The sequence below is a fragment of the Eubalaena glacialis genome, chromosome 6 (genome assembly GCF_028564815.1).
Source record: "Eubalaena glacialis isolate mEubGla1 chromosome 6, mEubGla1.1.hap2.+ XY, whole genome shotgun sequence".
Classification (NCBI taxonomy): domain Eukaryota; kingdom Metazoa; phylum Chordata; class Mammalia; order Artiodactyla; family Balaenidae; genus Eubalaena; species Eubalaena glacialis.
Window position 1 is genome coordinate 31,700,356 of NC_083721.1, and position 20,314 is coordinate 31,720,669.

The 20,314-nt window shown below is 34.4% G+C and overlaps 1 protein-coding gene across 5 annotated transcripts in view; it reads left to right on the forward strand.

The window, feature by feature from the left end:
* ROBO2 (roundabout guidance receptor 2) overlaps nucleotides 1–20,314 on the forward strand; it is a 572,640-nt gene that overhangs the window by 511,813 nt on the left and 40,513 nt on the right. For all 5 annotated transcript variants that reach the window (XM_061194027.1, XM_061194028.1, XM_061194031.1 and 2 more), the window contains exons 18-21: nucleotides 4,313–4,495; nucleotides 13,071–13,113; nucleotides 14,555–14,682; nucleotides 19,730–20,011. In XM_061194027.1, the coding sequence (XP_061050010.1) occupies nucleotides 4,313–4,495; nucleotides 13,071–13,113; nucleotides 14,555–14,682; nucleotides 19,730–20,011 (636 nt within the window). The remainder of the gene's footprint in view (nucleotides 1–4,312; nucleotides 4,496–13,070; nucleotides 13,114–14,554; nucleotides 14,683–19,729; nucleotides 20,012–20,314) is intronic.

Sequence of the window (20,314 nt, forward strand, 5' to 3'; positions counted from 1 at the left end):
AAGAGATTTAATATTCAGTTGTCATGTTAAAATTTTTTAGCTTCTCCAAGTATTCTTTCTTTTATATATTAAAAACATTTAAAAAGTTATAGTATTAACTTTTCTTTAAATTGCCTTCCCTTTCTTAATTAGTCATACAAACTGAATTAATTTCTTAACCTGAGGGAAACCTATAATCTTGCCCTTCTGAGATTTTCTAAAATAAATTGGAATAAGAAAGAAATACTGGTACACCCAAAAGGATTTAACAGATATAGATGAACTTATTCTTATTTCTACATATTTTCTAAATAATATTTAGAATATTTATGTTATTTAGAAATAAGGCAGTAATTTTTCACTTAAAAAATATGAAACATGTTTGAAAGGTATAGCTTTCTATGAGAGCTCCTAGATAGGTAAACAAAGCTTTTTTTTTTTTTTTTTTTCACTGCCCTTCTAGCATATATATGAAAAAGATTGACTGAATGTAATTTTTCTAAATCAAAGATCAGTAGGATTACCAAATATCTATATTTTCCTTTCATGTTTTCTTTTTCTTTTCTGTCATCTTTGGTAATAAATATAATTTTCAAGTATGGAAAAGTTGGTTTGTTTTGGTTTTGATTTTGGTTTGTAGTAGCTACCTATTTGCGTCACAATATTTGGGGGATTTATTGTATTTGGAGGCAAGTAAAAATTGCAGTAATACCATTTCCCCAAGTTCATGTCATGACAGTTAAGAATAAACAATTGTATGGTAACTTAAAATAATAATGTTAACTAAGGTTATTTTAAATCAAATGGAAAGTTTTGCTTAACTCGTATTATTTTAAAAAGACTGATCAAGTGGATAATGAGTACCTTTTAATTTGTTTATGTATCGTACTTTTCAAATCTTTCTATGAAATAAAAAATAATCTAATAAGTAATATTTCTATCTCCTTTTCATGTAGTTAGAATACACAATATCCAAGACATAATTATAGAAAATAGAATTGTACTACTTGAAATAAACACACACACACACACACACACACACACACACACACAAGCACAATTTAACCTGGAAAAGGCTATTTGTCCTCGAGAGATTTATTTCTTTTTAATATCTACTATTGTACTGAAGAAGCCTTTGTTTCTTTAATTACCCCTGCATATCTACCTTAACATCTTGTCTGATAACCTTATCTACACAACTGTTATTCCTTAGTTGAAAAGTGATTTAGTGATGGCTAATCTCCTTTTCTCTTTCAATTTATGCTTTCCCTATTGTCTATTCAGTACTGGAAACAGCGCTTGAAGTGACTCAAGCTCTTCCTCATTTCCCCTTTGCTTTAATTAAATCATGTATTGGCATTTGATGTAATTTATGGCTGATAATTTTAGATTTGTCTTATGCCAGACAATGTACTGTTTCATCTATTCCTTCTCAGCTTAGTTTTTATTCCAAAAAATTACATTAAGGGACCTTTAATTAAAATTTCTATAAATATAATAAATAGCCTTACACAAACTTAAAAGTAGTATTGTTCTTTTATTTGCTGTCTCCACTGGTAAGGTGACTTTTACATCAAAATATCCATAATTTTATATGTTTTCAATTACACACACACAAATACAACCAAATACATTTATATATATAAGCATCAAACAGCATGTCATATAACAAAATTACATTGACTTAAAATTCTCAGTAATCTTGCTTAGTAATATACCTATTGTTTCTTTAATCATTTGCCTATTTCATGCTTACCTTACATAGTTGGTAATAATATGTGGAACAACTGCAAACTTTCACAGTAATAGGTACAATTGAATCTGATGTGTCTAATTAATTTTTAGTCCAACAAATTAGTTTTGTTCTTCATTACTCTCCAGTGGGAGGAAGACATTATATTTCATTATACTTTTTTGTCTGAAAGAACAGTGGAGTGTTACAGGTCACACACATCCCATGTCTGTGCTCTAATTAGTCCAACTGACAACATTGTTTTAAAAATACTAGCAGCACAAGAAATACTCATACACTTTGGGTAACATAAATATTTCACTATATTCAATAAGACATTTTATGGATCTTTTACACAAATGAAGGACGAATTTTCTTTTCTGTTTGTGCTATAAAGTGTTTTCTTTTTAGTAACTACTAGTGTTTAGCACAATCACCAGATATATGTATTGATATGTCTCAAGTTGAAAATATGAGCTCATTTTAAATACATTTTTGACTATGTTTATATGTATAGTAACTAAGAGCAGATAGATTAGGAAAATGAACCAGCTTCACTACATAAGTGAAGCTGGTTTTTAAATCTGGAAATTAACACAAAAGACATTTCAGGAATGGAATATTAGACTATAAAAAATGCTAGCAGCTGTAACAAACAAGTGGGCATACTGATGGGCTTAACAAAGTAAAAGTTTCTTTCTCACTCATAGCCCAGTCTGAGTCATCAGAATGGGGGATGGGGTTTCTACCCCATAAAATTTTTCACGGAACTTGGCTCCTTCCATGAATGGCTCTACGTCTCTTAGAGCAGGGATCCCCATCCCCTGGGCCGCGTACTGGTAAGCACCAGGCCGCAGAGCAGGAAGTGAGAGGCGGGCGGGCAAGCTTCATCTGCCCGTCACTCGCATTACCGCCTGAACCTTCTCCCCTCCTCCACGCCCGCCCGTGGAAAAATTGTCTGCCACGAAACCTGTCCCTGGTGCCCAAAAGGTTGGGGACCACTGTCTTAGATGGTCAGCATCCTGCCGCAGATCCCTCGTTTCTATCCAACATGCTAGGAAAGAGAGTGTGACGTATTGTCACAGTGGTTTATGGGTCAGAGCCGGAGGTAGTATGCATCTGCCTGTGTACAATTGGCTAATATTCAGTCACTTTGTTGTACTCAACTACAAGGGAGGCTGGGGAATATAGGCTAATTTTCTGCCCTGGAAGAAAGGTGAAACCTTGGTAAACAAGTCACCTATTGTTTGCAGGACTCTCACATCTAGATAATTTACAACTTGTATTCCTACCTGAGTGGCCCTTAAAGTAACTCTTAGCCTTACATGGGCTATAATTACTGTGTTCCTATTAACCTCTTTACATACATCGTCTCAATTAATCCTCCCAATTACATGAAATAGACAGTACTGTTGCCAACTAACAGAAACAGGGATTCCAAAAGATTAACTGCCCTACATAAGCTCACTGCTTACTTAGCTAGTAAGTGGCAGAGATGATACTCAAATGTGGAACTTCAAAGACCTTGAACTTTCTAATATGTTACAGTGCCATGATAACCGAAACAATGAGAATTACACATTCCTGTGATGTGATATGCTGAAATTTGCCATTTATATTTTGCTTACAATTTATTTTTTAAGTATTGGATTAGTTACTAATGAGATATGATATTAACATAAGAAATCACTTAATTTCCGGTGTCTGAATTCATTCATCTGTTAAATAAACACATAAATCTTTGCTCTTCAGTGATATTATGATTCCATGAGTTTTAAACCTGTTTAAAAATGTGGATTGAGATTTTCTTTATTACCTCAGAGAGGGCTAAATTGTCAGAAACATGACTACTTCTAGAATAATCTTAGTCCAGATTTAAATGTATGTTTTTGTTACATAGACCTTAGAATTAATATTCAAGTTGTTTTGTATCCAACTTTCAAGTGGATTTTCAAATTAGTTTCAAATACTTTAAGGGCATTTAGGAATTTTATCTTTTCATGACATTTTAACTGTAGATACTAATCTCTATGAAAAGATGTTTACATAATTGTCATTGTTTAATATAGTAATTTTAATACCTTCCAGAAAATTAAAGTATGTTTGATCAAAATAAGACCTTTGGTAGAATATTAAGAGCAATATTTTGAATATTTGTATTTAGGCAGTGCTGTAGGGGGAAGGTAATTTTCAAATACCTGGCGTTAAATGTTGTAGTTGCCTTTTTTAAAAAAATGAGAATTATATTACAAAATGCTTTACCTAACTGAAGAAAGGTTACTACTATTTCAGCTCACAGCACTTGTTTTAGTACTTATTTATGAGGCAATAAATCAAGAAGTGGTTCTGAACCTGTCCACAGCAAAACAAAACACAAGGGAGCAATGTTCTTAATCACATTTCAAACTTATGATTTGATTCTTTTTCTGAAACTTACAAAATATGCTTACCAATAAATTGTGACAGGCTCAGGACACAACAAATATTACCTGCTTCAAAGAATGTTCTAATCTTCTGTGCCTTTGGCATACCATATATGTATTTTTGTGGGGTTTTTTGTCTTAATATTTACTAACAGTAACACTATTGTTTCTTCCATAGGGGGAAGGAATGAAGTTGTCATTACTGAAAACAATAACAGCATAACTGAGCAAATCACTGATGTTGTGAAGCAACCAGCTTTTATAGCTGGTATTGGTGGTGCCTGCTGGGTAATTCTGATGGGTTTTAGCATCTGGTTGTATTGGCGAAGAAAGAAGAGAAAGGGACTCAGTAATTATGCCGGTAAGAGGCTATTTCCAGCTAAAAAAATGTCTTATCTTTAGGAATATGACAAAATTCAAGGGAAGGAAAGGAATGGAATAACTGAGTGAATGAATGGATGTTTTTGGCTTGATTTAAGCAAACAACATGCTTTAATGCACTGCTCTTCACCATATCACATTATGACCATAAGGCAATCTTTTTGCTTGTATCTCCAAGGAAGCATAAGAAGAATGCACACTGATAAAGTGCTTAGACATTTTTCTCAACTAGTTCAACACCCACCCACCCACACACACACACACACACACACACGCACACACAGACTTTGCATGCTATGACTCCGTTGTTTGAAAAGTGGATTTAAGCAAGAGCATTCCTAAAATGCTCAGAAAAAAAGAGAAAAGGTTTGAAATGTAGTTCTTTGTATTTCATAATACAGATTACAATACAAACTGTGTCTCAGATGGAAAATAGAAACGAAGCAAAAAAAATCTCACCAGGATTGTTGAGACTGATGAGGCATGAATTAAGTGATTTACTAGTCACTTAAATAGGATGTCTATTTCAAAGTGACCAATAGGCATTTTAGAAGGAAGAAAAAGGAGAAGCAAAAGAAGCAGAAGAAGAAAAAGAAGACCGTTGGTGTTCTACTTGTTCACAAAAATGTTTTCTTCTTAGAATCAAGAAAAGGAATTTTAAGGATGTCCAAAATTATGGCCTTCAAAATACTTCCAAGGAAGAGAGAGAGAAAATTATCAAGTCAGTGATTGAAAAATGAACTCAATACTGAAGTTATATTCAATTACAGTTTAAATTGCAATGCATTTTAAGTACTTTCTCTAACAATGATCATCAAAAGAAATTGTCTCACAGTATTTCACACTTTGTGTAGAATTTACAAGGGAACAATTTTAATTTACCATCGTCCTACAAATATTTTAAAATTTTTGAGATATTTTATTCATCTTCTATTTCTAATTTTTACTTTAGTAAGAAGCATAAATGTGTTAAGTGACTTTGACAGAGGCTTCAATTCTTATTAAGTTTATCCGCTGCTGTAGCTTGTAGGTGTCTGAGCTTCTGAGAATAGTTCAAAATGAAAGGAATAGCACCCACTTGGTTGTCTTTCTTGTTATTCGATAGCGTTTAAATACGATCATTTGACGATCACACTGTGGCTCATGTCTATATTTTGTGAAAATAAAGTTTATTAGTTACTGGTTAGAACAAATTCCCAGGACTAGAGAAGGTAGTATAATGTATCCATTGAAAAGGGGCTTTCATGCTTTGTGACTTGCTATTGCTCTGCCATTCTCATTTCTCTTTGGTTGCTGATGCCTGCTTCCTTAACGCTTTGTCATCTGAGTGCTTTATCACCCTACCAGTGAGGGATTCTTCCTGGAAAGGGATGCTGGGCAATAACTGCTGAGTGTCAGAGTCATGAACATTAATGATACTTTAACGTAACTTCTTGTTTTGCAGTCCAGTCCTCTGCTTTCGTTCCCTGAAGGTATTGTCCATCAACCTGTCTGTTTAGTCAATCACCACGTTCCATTTCGTCTCTGTGACACGCTCATATAAATCACATGAGAAATAAGGAAGAATGATTTAATTCAAGGACTATTTTTATGTTTATCTCATTGCTTGGCTTTAGTGAAAATAATAAAAGATTGACTATGCTAGCCACTTCAGTACAAAGTTCTAAGATGCCACGTTTGGAGTGTTGCATTTTTACCCTCCATACATCTCGATTCACTCACTCCTTCAAAATAGCATAGGTCTCGTAATTAGTAGTTTATGTTTTTAGTAAAATTATGTCAGATAGCCTTTTTTCTTCTTTTTTTTTAAACAGCAGTTCTTTGCAAAACCTATGCATTTAATTTGAGAATATCTGTTGGTCTTTGAGCTTGACAAGAATAGAACATTTCCTATTATCAGTTCTCATTGTGATTGATACCCATCTGCTTGTAGAAGAACTGCTAACTCGGAAGGTGCTATGCACTTCAGATATTTTGGAATAAGGCCAAGCCACAGAGCAGCCTTTCTGAACCTTTATACTTAATTGATAGATGGCTGACTCTCAGAATGGATTCACCTTCAGCTGGTAATTTGCCTTCCAGCAACTGCTGTTCTCTTCTAGGTGAGAAGCAAATGAAAATCCAAACCACAGGTACTTAGCATTGCATATCTGACCTGGCGATGTTCTCTACACATTTTCCTCCATAAATATCCTATCCTCCACCTCCTGGAATGTTTATATTCTTGAGAATATGAGGATTTTAAATAGGAATGATTAGTGTAGTATGTATTTATCCTATGTTTAAATTTCTGATATTTCATGCATGAGCTAATGATCCATTTTAAGAGAACAGGGATTTCGTACAGGGATATTTTTCTCTGAAGTGTTTTATAAAAATTATAGAGAAAATAGTCTATGTGTACTAGTTCTGTTTATTTTTGGTTTTCATAAAAATTTCTCTGGAAATCCTATAATTTAACAAGTATGAAAACTAAACCCAGTAACATTAAAGCAATGTAATTTTATTCACAAAATGAAAAGTCTAATGTTTCCACTTTTTACTACATGGTAGTAAAAGTAAAAGTACTACATGGTAGTACTACATGGTAATATCTATATAGTTTCAAAATTTTCTTATTGATTTATGATAGCAATAACATTTTTTTTTCAAATAAATGAAAGTCTACTTTGGGATCGGTATTTAAATTAATTTATAACAAAAAATGTCTTCATTTATTTCAAACCCCAAATGTGATCTTGGATTATACTTAAACTCTGCTGCAATTGATGTAAATTAAGAAACATGTATTTTAATAACGCTAGACTGATCCTAAGTAGAATTGAAAAGCAGGTAAAATTTGATTTCAGCACTTGCTTTTTCCTACTTCATTCCAAGTCTTCCTAACCATCACAGGTAGATTTTAACCACCAGAGGGAAGATTTTCACTAGTGGGGAGAAGAAGTAACTTGCAGAGTGGAGAATCTAACTCTCGGCAGGATACTTTCCACTCACTTGGTACAGGCAAAAACTCACCCGCTGATTTTATTGTGGCTAATCTTTGATTCTCCATCTCCATGTGGAAAATTATATTTGAATGCTTAAAAGGAAGGTAAAAAAAATGACATGCCACTCAGTGTTGATATTTTTCTTATGTTTCAGAGGATTTAACATATTGATCATAGAACACTAAGTGGATTAGCACCTTAGATTGTAAAAGCAACTATCAAGAATCAAATGTAAACTTATACACTTAAATGATCTGAGAGGAGAATTTGGCCTGAACGTGTTTTGCTTCTTTACATAGAAGAACTTGGAGATTTCCCCAGGGCAAAATTACACACTAACTTCCTATTCAATTTTTTCCTATTTATTCTTTATTTAAATTCTTCAGACACAAGCACGCACGACAGGTTTGCTCGTGGCTCAAAGAAGGGCAGCTGGAATGAGAAAGGTATCCTCATATCTCATATTCTACATGAAATCATTTTATATTTTTCTAGAGTAACATGCAGTGTTATTTATCTTAATCTTCATTGAACACTAACAGTCTGCTTGTCACTGCATGTGAGGTTCCTGACTGCCAGAAGAATTCACTACCTGAATTACTGGGTGAAATAGAATTGTAAACATATTTAGGCAGAAAATACTAGGTGATTTTGAATCTAGAGTAAATGTTTGATTATATGTATTAACGGTATTTGTGAATAGAAAAGTGAACGACATAAGTTTGAATAAAAGCCATGCAACCTTCATGAAGATTCTATATATTATAATCTTCATGAAGGCTACACGATTCTTTTCAAACTTATGTTGTTCATATTTCTATTCACAATTTTTAAGTCACCAACTTTTTAATGAAAATAAACATATTTTCACTTTTAAAGGGGTGAGTTCTATTTTATGAATATTACCTTTGAGGAGAACAGATTTTATTAGACTCAGTAAATATAAATAATTTAATGAGTGAGCAAATTATGAAATACCAAACACTTCATGCATAGGTTTTAAACCGTTGGTGAAATTATTTGACAAAATGACCCTAAGACAGCTAAAAGATTTGATGGAATTTTTATACTCTGATTATCTGGGCTTGAGTTAATGCTTATTAAAAGAGGATTAATCTACATTCATAGTTGAGAAATAGCTTATCAGGGAAGGGAGTGAGGCTTGGCTGGCAACATTAAAGTTTCCATCTGGAGTAGGAAAATGTGGCCTGGCCTACTAGAGATAGGCACTCTGAAAGCTTCCTTACCTCAAAAATGTCAATTTACCACGTAGCTCTGTTTCCCTTCCCCCTCAATTCTAGAAAGCGTGAGATTAGGATTAATCCTGTCAGATAATAGTAGAGGTACTTTGTGTATGATATGAACTTGCAAAATCTCTTTACCTTATATCTTTTATAAATACTGCAATAAATTCAGAATATTTAATGCAATTCTAAAACATTTAAGATTGTGGTGCCTATAGAGCTTTTTGGAAACCTTAGCACTAGTCAGTCAGTTTTAGCAATAAAAACTTCTCTATGTTGCTCCCTTGAAAATTCTTAATTTTAGATGCTAGCAGAAACTCCTGGTAAAGATTCACACTTATTTCAAATTTAATTCTGATAAGCACAAAGTTACCACACTGTGATTATCAAAATTGTGACTAGAGCAAGATTGTCCAACCACCTACCCTCCCCAACCTCTTGCTTTCAGCTTTAAGGTAGTTCAACATCTCTGAAATGAGAGCTACCTCAAAACAGCTTTCACTTTCTGTGGCATTTATTTTTATGTTTTTCTCTCTCTGCACACACAAAAAATGCTGATCAAAACACCAAATATGACTTCCATTTTAGGAGTTCTAATTGTTCATCCTTATTTCTAGTCTGCTTTTAATCTCATGGTCTAATAGAACTCAGTTATTTTTGGTCTACTTTTCAAAATGGAACAAATCCAAAAGCTTTGGAGCATGGGAAGAAGTGTTCTCTCTCTTTACCTTGCTTTAAAAAGACAACTAATCAACCTTATTAAGTAAAGGTATTGTTTTTTGTTGTTGTTTTTCTCTCCTGATAGAAACATACAAAATTGAAGATTCTCATGTATATCAAATTGTATCCATGGGCCATTTTAAGTCAATTATGTATTTACATAATGACTGTGTATTTTTGCCTTTGTATAGTTGGTATGCAGAGGTACAAAGATAAATGTCTTTATGAAATATTTTGACAGTCTTTCAGCAGTCTAGAACCATTTGAAAACAGTTTAATGATTTGGAATACAAATAGGAAATCGATATGTCTTGAAAGTTTTGAAATTTAAAATTCTTTTATTCACAACATTTAATTCTCATTTGGTAAATATGGACCATACCATAGAGTCCATACTCTAACACAGCTGTAAATTAACTTGATAAATTTTTTTTTCAATTTTTTATTGTGGTAAAATAAACATTACATAAAACTTACTATCTTGACCATTTTTAAGTGTACAATTCAGTGGCATTAAATACATTCATGATGTGCAACCATCACCACCATCCATATCCATAAATCTTTTCATCTTCTAAAACTGAAAATCTATATCCAGTAAACAATAACTCCCTATTACCCCCTCCCCCCAGCCCCTCACAACCACCATTCTACTTTCTGTCTCTATGATTTTGACTACTCTAAGTACCTCATATAAGTGGACTCATACAGTATTTATCTTTTTGTGACTGGCTTATTTCACTTAGCATAATGTCCTCAAGGTACACCAAAATTTTAGCATATTTCAGAAAATCCTTCCTTTTCAAGGCTGAATAATGTTCCATTGTGTCTATATGTAGACTTTGCTTATCCATTCATCCATCACTGGATGCTTGGTTTGCTTCCACATTTTAGCTACTATGAATAATGTTACAATGAACATGGATGTACAAATAGCTCTTTGAGACCCTGCTTTTAATTCCTTTGGAAATGGAATTGATGGATCTTATGGTAATTCTATTTTTAATTTTTTGAGGAACCAACATACTGTTTTCAACTATGGCTGCACCATTTTACCTTCCACCAACAGTGCACAAGGGTTTCAGTTCCTCCACATTCTTGTTAATGCTTATTTTATGTTTCTTGCATAGCAGCCAACTTAATAGGTGTGAAGTAACAGCGCATTGTATTGGGTTGGCCAAAAATTTCGTTCAGGTTTTTCCGTAAGATCTGAATGAAATTTTGGCCAACCCAATAGTTTTGATTTGCATTTCCCTAATGATTACTGATGTTGAGCATCTTGTCATGTGCTTATTAGCCATTTGAATGATATCTTTTGGATAAGATTTTCAGTGCTGCATCATAATACTTTAAAATTTACAGTTTATGAAAAGTTAACCATTGGTAAGTACATGAAGTTAAATACAACTTAATTTCTGTGCTTCTGCTTCAATTGTCCTCTTTTTCTCTAATATCATTTATTGCTCTGACAGTAACAGAAAATTTGGGTGAGGAAAAAGAGCATCTAAGTTAGAGAGAAGTGCTCAGCTTCTCCCCATGTGTCTCCTAAGCAGCACATTTGGAGGTGTAGCCCATCAGTACCTGCTGACTTGCATATTCACAATGATATTCACAGCATTATCTTAGCTCTCTTTTACCAGAGTAAAACAATCACTTGATAGTCCATTAAAAATCCACATAACTAGGAAATCACATCAGATAGAAAGCTAATTAGCTGTACTGTTTTCACATTTTGTGTTTTTTCCTCCTAATCAGGCCTTTATTTAATACCACCAGTGCTCATTTTTTCAATAATTTTTTCAGATCAATTTTTTATTGTTGTTGTTAAAAGCGGTTATTAAAGGGACCCAGTGTGGTGTGGATACACTGCTGATTGTTGATTCCCGACACTTGAGTCCGTCAGGAAGCCGATTAGTGATCAGTATTCTTTTATTTTCTCCAAGGAGCTGTCCATAGCCAGTCCTGGGCAGGTACAAAGGTTATGTCAAGATTGTTCTATAATTCACTTGACAGATTACCTAAAAACTTGATAAGGCAGTGTACTTTTAGGTGCCAAGATGTTTCTGAAAGCACTGCTTCATGAATTCCTGAAAGAACCTTAGCCATCTTATTGCCTAATTATGATGCCATGAGAGATATATCCTTAGATGACCTTAGGGAAGGGATTGGGGAACTACATTTAGAAAGTTATAAGATCTAAAGAGTGATCATATTTATTAGCTCAAACTTGAGAAACAGGTGAATGATGGAGAGATTATCCAAATGAGAAAGTATTTACTATGTGTGCACTTTAAGTAGCAATATGACCTCAGTTTATTAAAATTATGAATCAATTCATAAAATTTTATTTTTACTTTTGCTCACCAAGTAATCACAGTAAATCTAATCAGTATCTTCCAAAGATAGGATATGTTGGATTCACATCTGTGAAATAGTATTTTTGCCTTCATCCCCAGGGATTGGTTTAGCTGATCCATACTAATTTTGGTCAGAATTGCAATTTTGCAATCCATAAACTTCTAAACACCGATTTTTTTTTTCCCAATGATTTTCTAGTTAAGTAATTTAGTGGCAAAATTTGGTCCAAAATACTATGAAGTTTTTTATAGACTTTTTTCCATTAATCATGAATATTCACATCTCATTGCAAAAACAATAATTTTAAATACATTTGCTGCCTTGGACCCTCTCTGCAGTATGCATCGTATTACCTATCTCAGATCTGAAGCATTTTGAATTCCAAATAAATTTAGCTGCAAAGGTTTTGGATACGGGATGATGGACCCAAACTGATATTTACCTTCTTTGGCCAATCCTTGAAACCCACTTTCATGTTGTTAGCTTTGTAGGATGGAATCTAGTGACCAGAGGGAGTGGATTCTTCAGCTGTGGCCCTCCTGGATGCTTGTTGATATTGCTAATAAGTTCCACAGTTTTAAAAAGGATTTAAGTTTTGTAATCATTACATACAATTGGAATATATTCAGTATCAATTATTTGAAAGTTTCATTTTTGTAAGAGTTGGCTAATGAAACAAAGCACCCAATACATTATGTATTCTCTATTCATTACAGTTCATGTCTTTGTAATTATAGTATTTCAACTCATAGTGCTTCTCAGTGTCCCTAAAAGGACCTGTGATGGGGAGGAATGTGTTGTCAATCAGTACTTTCACTTGTTTCATTGGAAGGATATTATCTGTTTGGACTATCCTGTTTCAGTTTCTACTATGTGCATTTTGCATTCGGCCCTCTGATTAGGACACCTATATGTTAACATTAAAAGTCATGATTTGATAATTCCCCGTTATTGCATGTCGATCTTCCAATACCATGTATATACCAATTGACACCCAAATAAAAATTGCCCCTTTGACTTAACCATATGTTTGGCTTGAGGAATTTTTTAATGTCTTATTAAAGATGGAGCAAATGATAGCTTTGCTTTAGGCCAAACCACTGCTTCTTATTCTCTGTACAATTATGTTAATTATATTTTGTTAAAATTCCCAGAGGTTTCAGCTCTAAACTAAGGGCCAATATGTAGTTGTTATTAATCATAATTAATATTGACTACTTGTGTATGTTTCTTTTTTTTTTTACAGTTACATTTCAAAGAGGAGATGGAGGACTAATGAGCAATGGAAGGTATACTGAGGAGATTTTTTAAATTATTATTCTTAATCAGGACTGAGGAAACTCTATAGTAAGAGGCTATTATTGTAATAAACAATCACTTATAAGTCTGAGAATTCTAGGAGGAATTAAACGGCTTACCACAAGGTTTAATGACCTATCTGTTGTGCACTTTAGAAGAATCAAGTCCAGATGTTTCATATCTCCCAGAGGCCCCTGAAGAAATTAGTAGTAAATATCACAAGGAATGTGTTCATTTGTTAGCAGGATGTTTATTGCATTAATTAGACATTAGCAAATGAAGTTGCTGTTGTTTAAGGCTCCTTATTGGTTCTCACTAAATTGCCGTGAGTGAACAATTACACATAATCGATCACAAAGTAAATGATTCATGGATGATGAATAGGCTGTAGATTGATCAGACTGGATTCCACAACTTTGGATACTCAATTGAAATTGATAAAAGTTGATAAGAAACCCATATATCCTCATCTATTTTCCCTTTGCCGATATGGAGATTGTAATTAGGCTCTGGTAATGACTTCCAATCTCCCATTTAATCAATATTTTAGCAAAAAGAGATTAGGTCTAATGAGAGCTAGTGGATGTAGCAAGAAAGCAGTTGGATCTTCTTATTGCAGTTTCCATAGAAACACATGTTTCTCTTAGGGATTGTATCACAAAGGGTCTATCAGAAAAAAAAGTACAATGACTATAGATGTTGCTGTATCTTTGTAAATATGCTAATAATCTGGAAAGTGATCAGAATCCCATCTTTTATATTAAAGATGGGCATTCTTTATTAAATAGGATATGAAGGAAGTTTTCTTCGTAGATTATGTACACATGCTGGATCAGACCACAGTGGATCTTTTATTACTTTAAAAAAACCTTTAATATTCTCCTAATATTTTAAATTTAGAGAACCTGAAAATGTGCTATTGATGGAACAGTATAAATACTGTTCATTAATTTCCCTTAAGTTCCTTGCCTCTAATCAAGCATGAGGGCCCATATCAGGGGTTATAGCCTATAGGGGACAGATAAATATGGGAGCTGCAGGAATTAAGGAAGCAATAGTCCAAAGTCCTGGAAATGGCTGATACTGAGCAATCATTCTGAGCAATTGTTCCCTTGAGGTGCCAGTTTATCATCAGACCTTGTTTCGGGACGCTGCCGTGCTACCAGTTTCCCACCAGTTTCAGGGAAGAGGACTGAATTCATTTGGATATCAGCAGAATCCCAGGCAGCACTCTTCGGCTTCCACTGACAGGGTTGATCTATATACAGCCTTAGTGAACTGCTAAAGTTCCTTAATTCTTGAGAGCCTACAGATTTTAATTTGAAAGTGAATTAAAATCTTAAATTCTTTAATCCATTTTAGTTCATGAGACAGATGTCCAACTCTCTCATTGAGTTCCATGGATTGATTTCCTTTTAATTCCTGTTTTAGCCGCCCAGGTCTTCTAAATGCTGGTGATCCCAGTTATCCGTGGCTTGCTGATTCATGGCCAGCCACGAGCTTGCCAGTAAACAACAGCAATAGTGGCCCAAATGAGATTGCGAATTTTGGGCGTGGAGGTGAGTTATGTTTTTCAAAATTTTTTCACTTATTTGTTTTCTTGGCTTTCCTAGATGTTTTGAAAAAGGCATACTAAAAAGTATTTTCTTCCATAATTAAATTTAGTGATGCACATGTACATATAATGCTGTACATTTGCTAAATATTTTATTATAAAACTGTTGTATCTATTATCTTGAGTAAAACTAAGCTTTTAAGGACGTCATCACTAACCAAGAAGATAAATATTCATAATACATTTGGTTTTGGGACTATTAGTACAAGATTACTAAAATCAGGAACCATGCTGCCAAACAGGGCTTATGATTTCGAACTAGTCATTTCACTTCTCTGATTCTCATTCAATATATATTTATTGAGCATGTCCTGTGTATCTGGCACTATGGCAGACAGTAAAAATACAATATCATGTAAGGAATAGACACTTAAATAAGTATAACAACATGTTGACAGAGAGCTTTTCTGTAGTTCTACAACTGATAACTGGTACCCTAAATAAAAGACAAAAAATGCTAAGTGGCTGACATGCTAAGGTCTTCAAAATTTGGTACCAGGGTCCTCCCCATAGGTCTTTATAAGGAGACAGAATTGGACCTACTATAAATAATGACCACCTTCCCCTCTCCATCTTTTCATCCAGTCACTAGGAGAGCAATGGGTTTAGAGAAAGATGGGACTAGAGAAGTCTCAGGCCCCGTTGTTCAGTCCAGCCGATACATGAGTTTTTCATTGGCAGGGGATTGTACAGACAGTGAATGGACTGGAGCTGCCTTGCCAGTACCCCAGATGAAAGAGCTGCCCCCCGGGAGTAGGAAAGTTCTGTGAATGGAGTATTATTTAAGCTGATATATGAAGGAAAGGTGGGGAGTCAAAAGTGTGTAGAAAGTGTGTAGAGAAGAAACCTACTGTTTTAAGGCCCAGAAAGTAAAAGAAACATTGACCTATTTAAGAAGCGAATAAATTTCCTAATGACTTGAGTATAGATTGCAAGGCAGAAAAAGTGGTAAGAAATATAGAAGGACGGGTAACAGAGGGCCTTCTGAGCCACACAAAGACTTTAAACTTTGGCCAAAGGATGTTCAGCAGCCACTGATGGACTTTTACAGGAGAATGCTAGAATGCGAGTACTGTTTTAAATCATCCATCCTGCTGCTGGGTGGAGAATCGAGATAGTGTGGAAAATTTGGGTGATTATTTAGGAAAATAGTGCTGTAATCTAAGAAAGTTCATGTGAATCCACTGGAGGATTTCTACACTTCTAGGTAGAATTAATGTAGGAGACCCAGGGCTGAGCTAAACTATTCTGAGTCCATTATAAGCCTCAGTGATAGATTTCACATATATGAGTGTATAAACATATTGACTTAGAAGAATAGTCATGGATATTGGCATTTTCTCTTTACAAATGTAATATCAATGCAAGTTTGAATATAATTAAAATATTGTTTCAAATAATAAAGTTACTAATTATTGCACAACTCTGCATTGTGTCAATACCAACTGAAAAAGAGGGATCTCCCTCCCATTCTCCAAATAAAATGTAGAAAATAACCAGCCCTACTTTATAGGTGTGTAATGAGAATTAAATGGATGACTAAATATACAGGTTTAGCACAAAGCTTGACATACAATCAGTGGCCAACAGGCATGATTGGGGAGTAAATGATAGACTAGAAAGTAAATTGTATGACTCCTCAGAGTCTTGCTTACCCTCTGTAATCCAGTACTCCCCGTTTAGATTCTCACTTGCCCAGACCCTCTGATAGTGGCTGCCTCCCCTAGGTGTCCAAACTCTGAGCCCTGCAATTATAGGCTACTACTTTACATTGGGTAGTTCTGTGCCCAAGCATCTCCTCACCAAGAAAGCAAAACACTGCCCTGCCCTACCCACTGACTTTGAAATTCTGGTCCCAAAGCTTTTATCAATCAAGGAATAGCTGCCTGTCTTTCTTGTACTTGTATTGGAATAACACGCCATTCTATCTACATATCAAGAATTAAATGCTCGAAGATGGAGAAAGTGTTTTGGTTTTGGTTTTGGTTTTTTCAGTTTCTAGCAGACTACATCAACATCTAAAATGTCTCAGTCTAATTTAGCCAAAGGGCACATTTGAAGATTTTCAAGGTTTTCTTCCATTTCCACTTCATTTTCATGACATGAAAATATTTCACAGGTAGCTATCAAGGCCAAGACAAAGTTTTTGCAGGGTTTACTGTATCTCTTTTCAGTGTGATAAGCATTTTAAGCGTTTACTATGTACCAAAGATAGGATTTTTTGCAAATTTTATTTCCTTTGCACAATAAATGTAAGACAGACATAGATAATTATATTTCCATCTTAGAGGTCAAGAAACTAAGGTTTATCAAGATGAAAAATTTGAGATCTATGTGTAGAATCAAGATCTAACAGATTTTTAAAGCCTAGGTTCTTTTATTTACACTGTTCTGCAGTTAAGGTGGGATTCACATGTATGATTGTATTACCATGTTCACTTAGAAGAATAATCACGGATACTGACATTTTTTTCCTTTGATAATGTTATACTGGGACTTCCCTGGTGGTCCAGTGGCTAAGACTCTGTGCTCCCAATGCAGGGGGCCAGGGTTTGATCCCTGGTCAGGGAACTAGATCCCACATGCCACAACTAAGAGTTCTCATGCCGCAACTAAAGAAAAAGATCCCGCGTGCTGCAACGAAGGTCCTGCGTGCCACAACTAAGACCTGGCACAGCCAAATAAATAAATAAACATTAAAAATCTGGCTTCTGACACCAAATATGTCAACTTTAATAACAATAAAAAAAGAATGTTATACCAATACATGTTTAAATGTAATGAAAATAGTATTTTGAATAATAAAGTTACTAATTATCACATGTCTGCATTTTGACAATACAAACTATAAAAATTCATTTAACTATTCAGTAAGTGCTTACTCTTTGCAAAATGCTAGGTGAGGAATTATGGAATTAGAGACATAAATCCCAGGTACTCCTGTCCTCAAGTAACTTAAGATACAGTGAAAGGGACAGTCATTCATACAAGTAATTATTCCAGGCAAAAAGAAATAAATGCCTGTGTAACCAAGGTGCTGAAAGACTGCAGAATGAAATCATGAGTAAATCCAACTGGAGGGAAATGTTTCTATAATTCATAAGCAGAGAGAGATTCTATTTCTAGAACCGTAGCTTTACTCGGTGCAGAATAACATTATGAAGGATTAGATTCTCGGACTATTTTTTTTCCATTTTTAAACACACAACCGTTTCAAAAACTTTCAGTGGCTCACAATATAAATCTAAAGCTTTGGAGAACATCATATTTAAGGTGTTGGGAAGCTGGGATCAATGCTGGAGAGACATCTATCCAGTTAATATTCATCAGTGAAAGACATGGTGGAGGAAGTAGAAAAAAAACTCTAAAAACTTTCCTAGAGTGAAGGATCTACCTTCACAATCTTGATATATTGTTAAATATCAAAAGTTTTTGATAATAAAATGATACTGACCTAATGCTTTAGAATGAAATATGCTTCTTTGTCATCAAATTTTCTAATTAGCTTATAGCTAAAAACAAGAAGGGCAAGAAAGTAGTTACAAAATTCTGAATCCAAGAACAATTTACTTGCTTATACAACTTGGTGAAATATTACAAATGTGAACATGTTTAACAATCTCACTGATATGTATTTAAAATAGTCATTTAATAAAGTACATATATACTTAATTATAAAACGAGTTGGAATTCCAGACATCAAAACCCTCAGAGAGACCTAAATTATACAGTGCATAAAATACATTATAAATGTCTTGTTACTGTTGCTAAAGAAGATCATTTTAAGCTTTTGTAAAATGTAAAAGCAAAATTAATATTTTACAAGGATCCTTATTTCAAGTACTGTTGGGCATCATCTCATCTAAAAGTTTTAGGATATTTTGACTATTTCAGCTTTCTCCTGGTTTGGGTACTGAGACAACCTGGTTTATTATTACAGTACTATAACTAGTTGAAAATTTCCCATAATGAAAAGATCAAGTGGATTGATGACCTCATGTCCTATGAAATGTGACTTTCAGAACATACATTATTAAGGAGCATAATATAATTGTATTCACTTTTCACTCTACATGATTAAAAATAGTATTAGTGTGTGTGTGTTTTTGTTTTCTTTTTTTAGATACTAGTATCTTTCTTCTGGGAAGGAAAGTAAGTGCTCAGGAGAGAGGTGGCAGTTCTGAAATAAAAAGCATCATGTAAAGATAATTTAGCACACCAAAGTGATAAATGGACTGATTGATATTCAGTGTTGTTCCTAAAGTTTAATTTTATACTTGCTGTGTTACAACTTGAAACTATAATTCTCCACTTCTAAGATTTGGTAGCATAAACTAAACTGGCTGATCACTCATTGCTTTTTCTATAGTTAAAGCCTGCTGTATTGTGAAAATGACTTATTCATGAAAATGTTCCTTTGTTACCCAAGAAAAAAACAATTGCCACCATTAGTTACACTCCATTTCTGGAGCTGTGAAATCAACCCAGATAAACAGCAAGTTGAAACTTCAGAAGAAAGTGCCTCATAGTTTGGAGAGTATAATTTTGGACATGTTTGCATCTATTTAGCAGTTATGTTCCATGTCTCTTGGGATAAAGTGGAAAAAGATGCTTTTATCCATGATTTGTAGATTCACTTTTGTCATTGCTTCAGTAAAGAGCTAACAATTTCATAGAGTCTAAAACAGAATGAGCAACTGAAAGCATTTTTTAATAGTGAAATATACCAAACTTCTCATTCATGGTTGAAGAAGATGGGGGAAGGGGTGTGTTAACCAGTGAGACATGAAGGACGAGCCGTAGGCCTGCCTGTCACAAGGCTGATAGCTTGGTGATGGTTGTATATCATCTACCCTTCATTGGCTCATGAAGCCCATCTCAGCTGAAATGCAAACGTGTGGCATGACACATTTATTTTTCATCTTCAGTCCTGATGGTTTTGGGCTTCCCGTGCATCATTAAATTGTTTCATTTCCCTATGTTCACCACAGATGTGCTGCCACCAGTTCCAGGCCAAGGGGATAAAACAGCAACGATGCTCTCAGATGGAGCCATTTATAGCAGCATTGACTTCACGACCAAAACCACTTACAACAGTTCCAGCCAAATAACACAGGCTACTCCATATGCCACTACACAGATATTGCATTCCAATAGCATACATGAATTGGCTGTCGATCTGCCTGATCCACAGTGGAAAAGCTCAATTCAGCAAAAAACAGATCTGATGGGATTTGGTTATTCTCTACCTGATCAGAACAAAGGTAACAATGGTATGTCAAGTCCTTACTTCCTGAAGAGTTATTTTCATATCATTTTTGCATGAGATAGAAATTAGTATTTGTTGTTCAGTTTAGTGATTCATCACCAGGTTCACTACCTAAACTAAAAAATATAACGGCATGTATTCAGTACCTTCCACAATCCCCACCACCACCACCGTCGTCACTATCACCACACACCAACACCAATCAGTTTCATCCTTTTAGCTCTTTTTTCAATAGTGATCAATAGTCCATCTCGACTTCCATTAGGCAGGATAGACAAAACATGCCTCCACTGTCCTATGACATCTG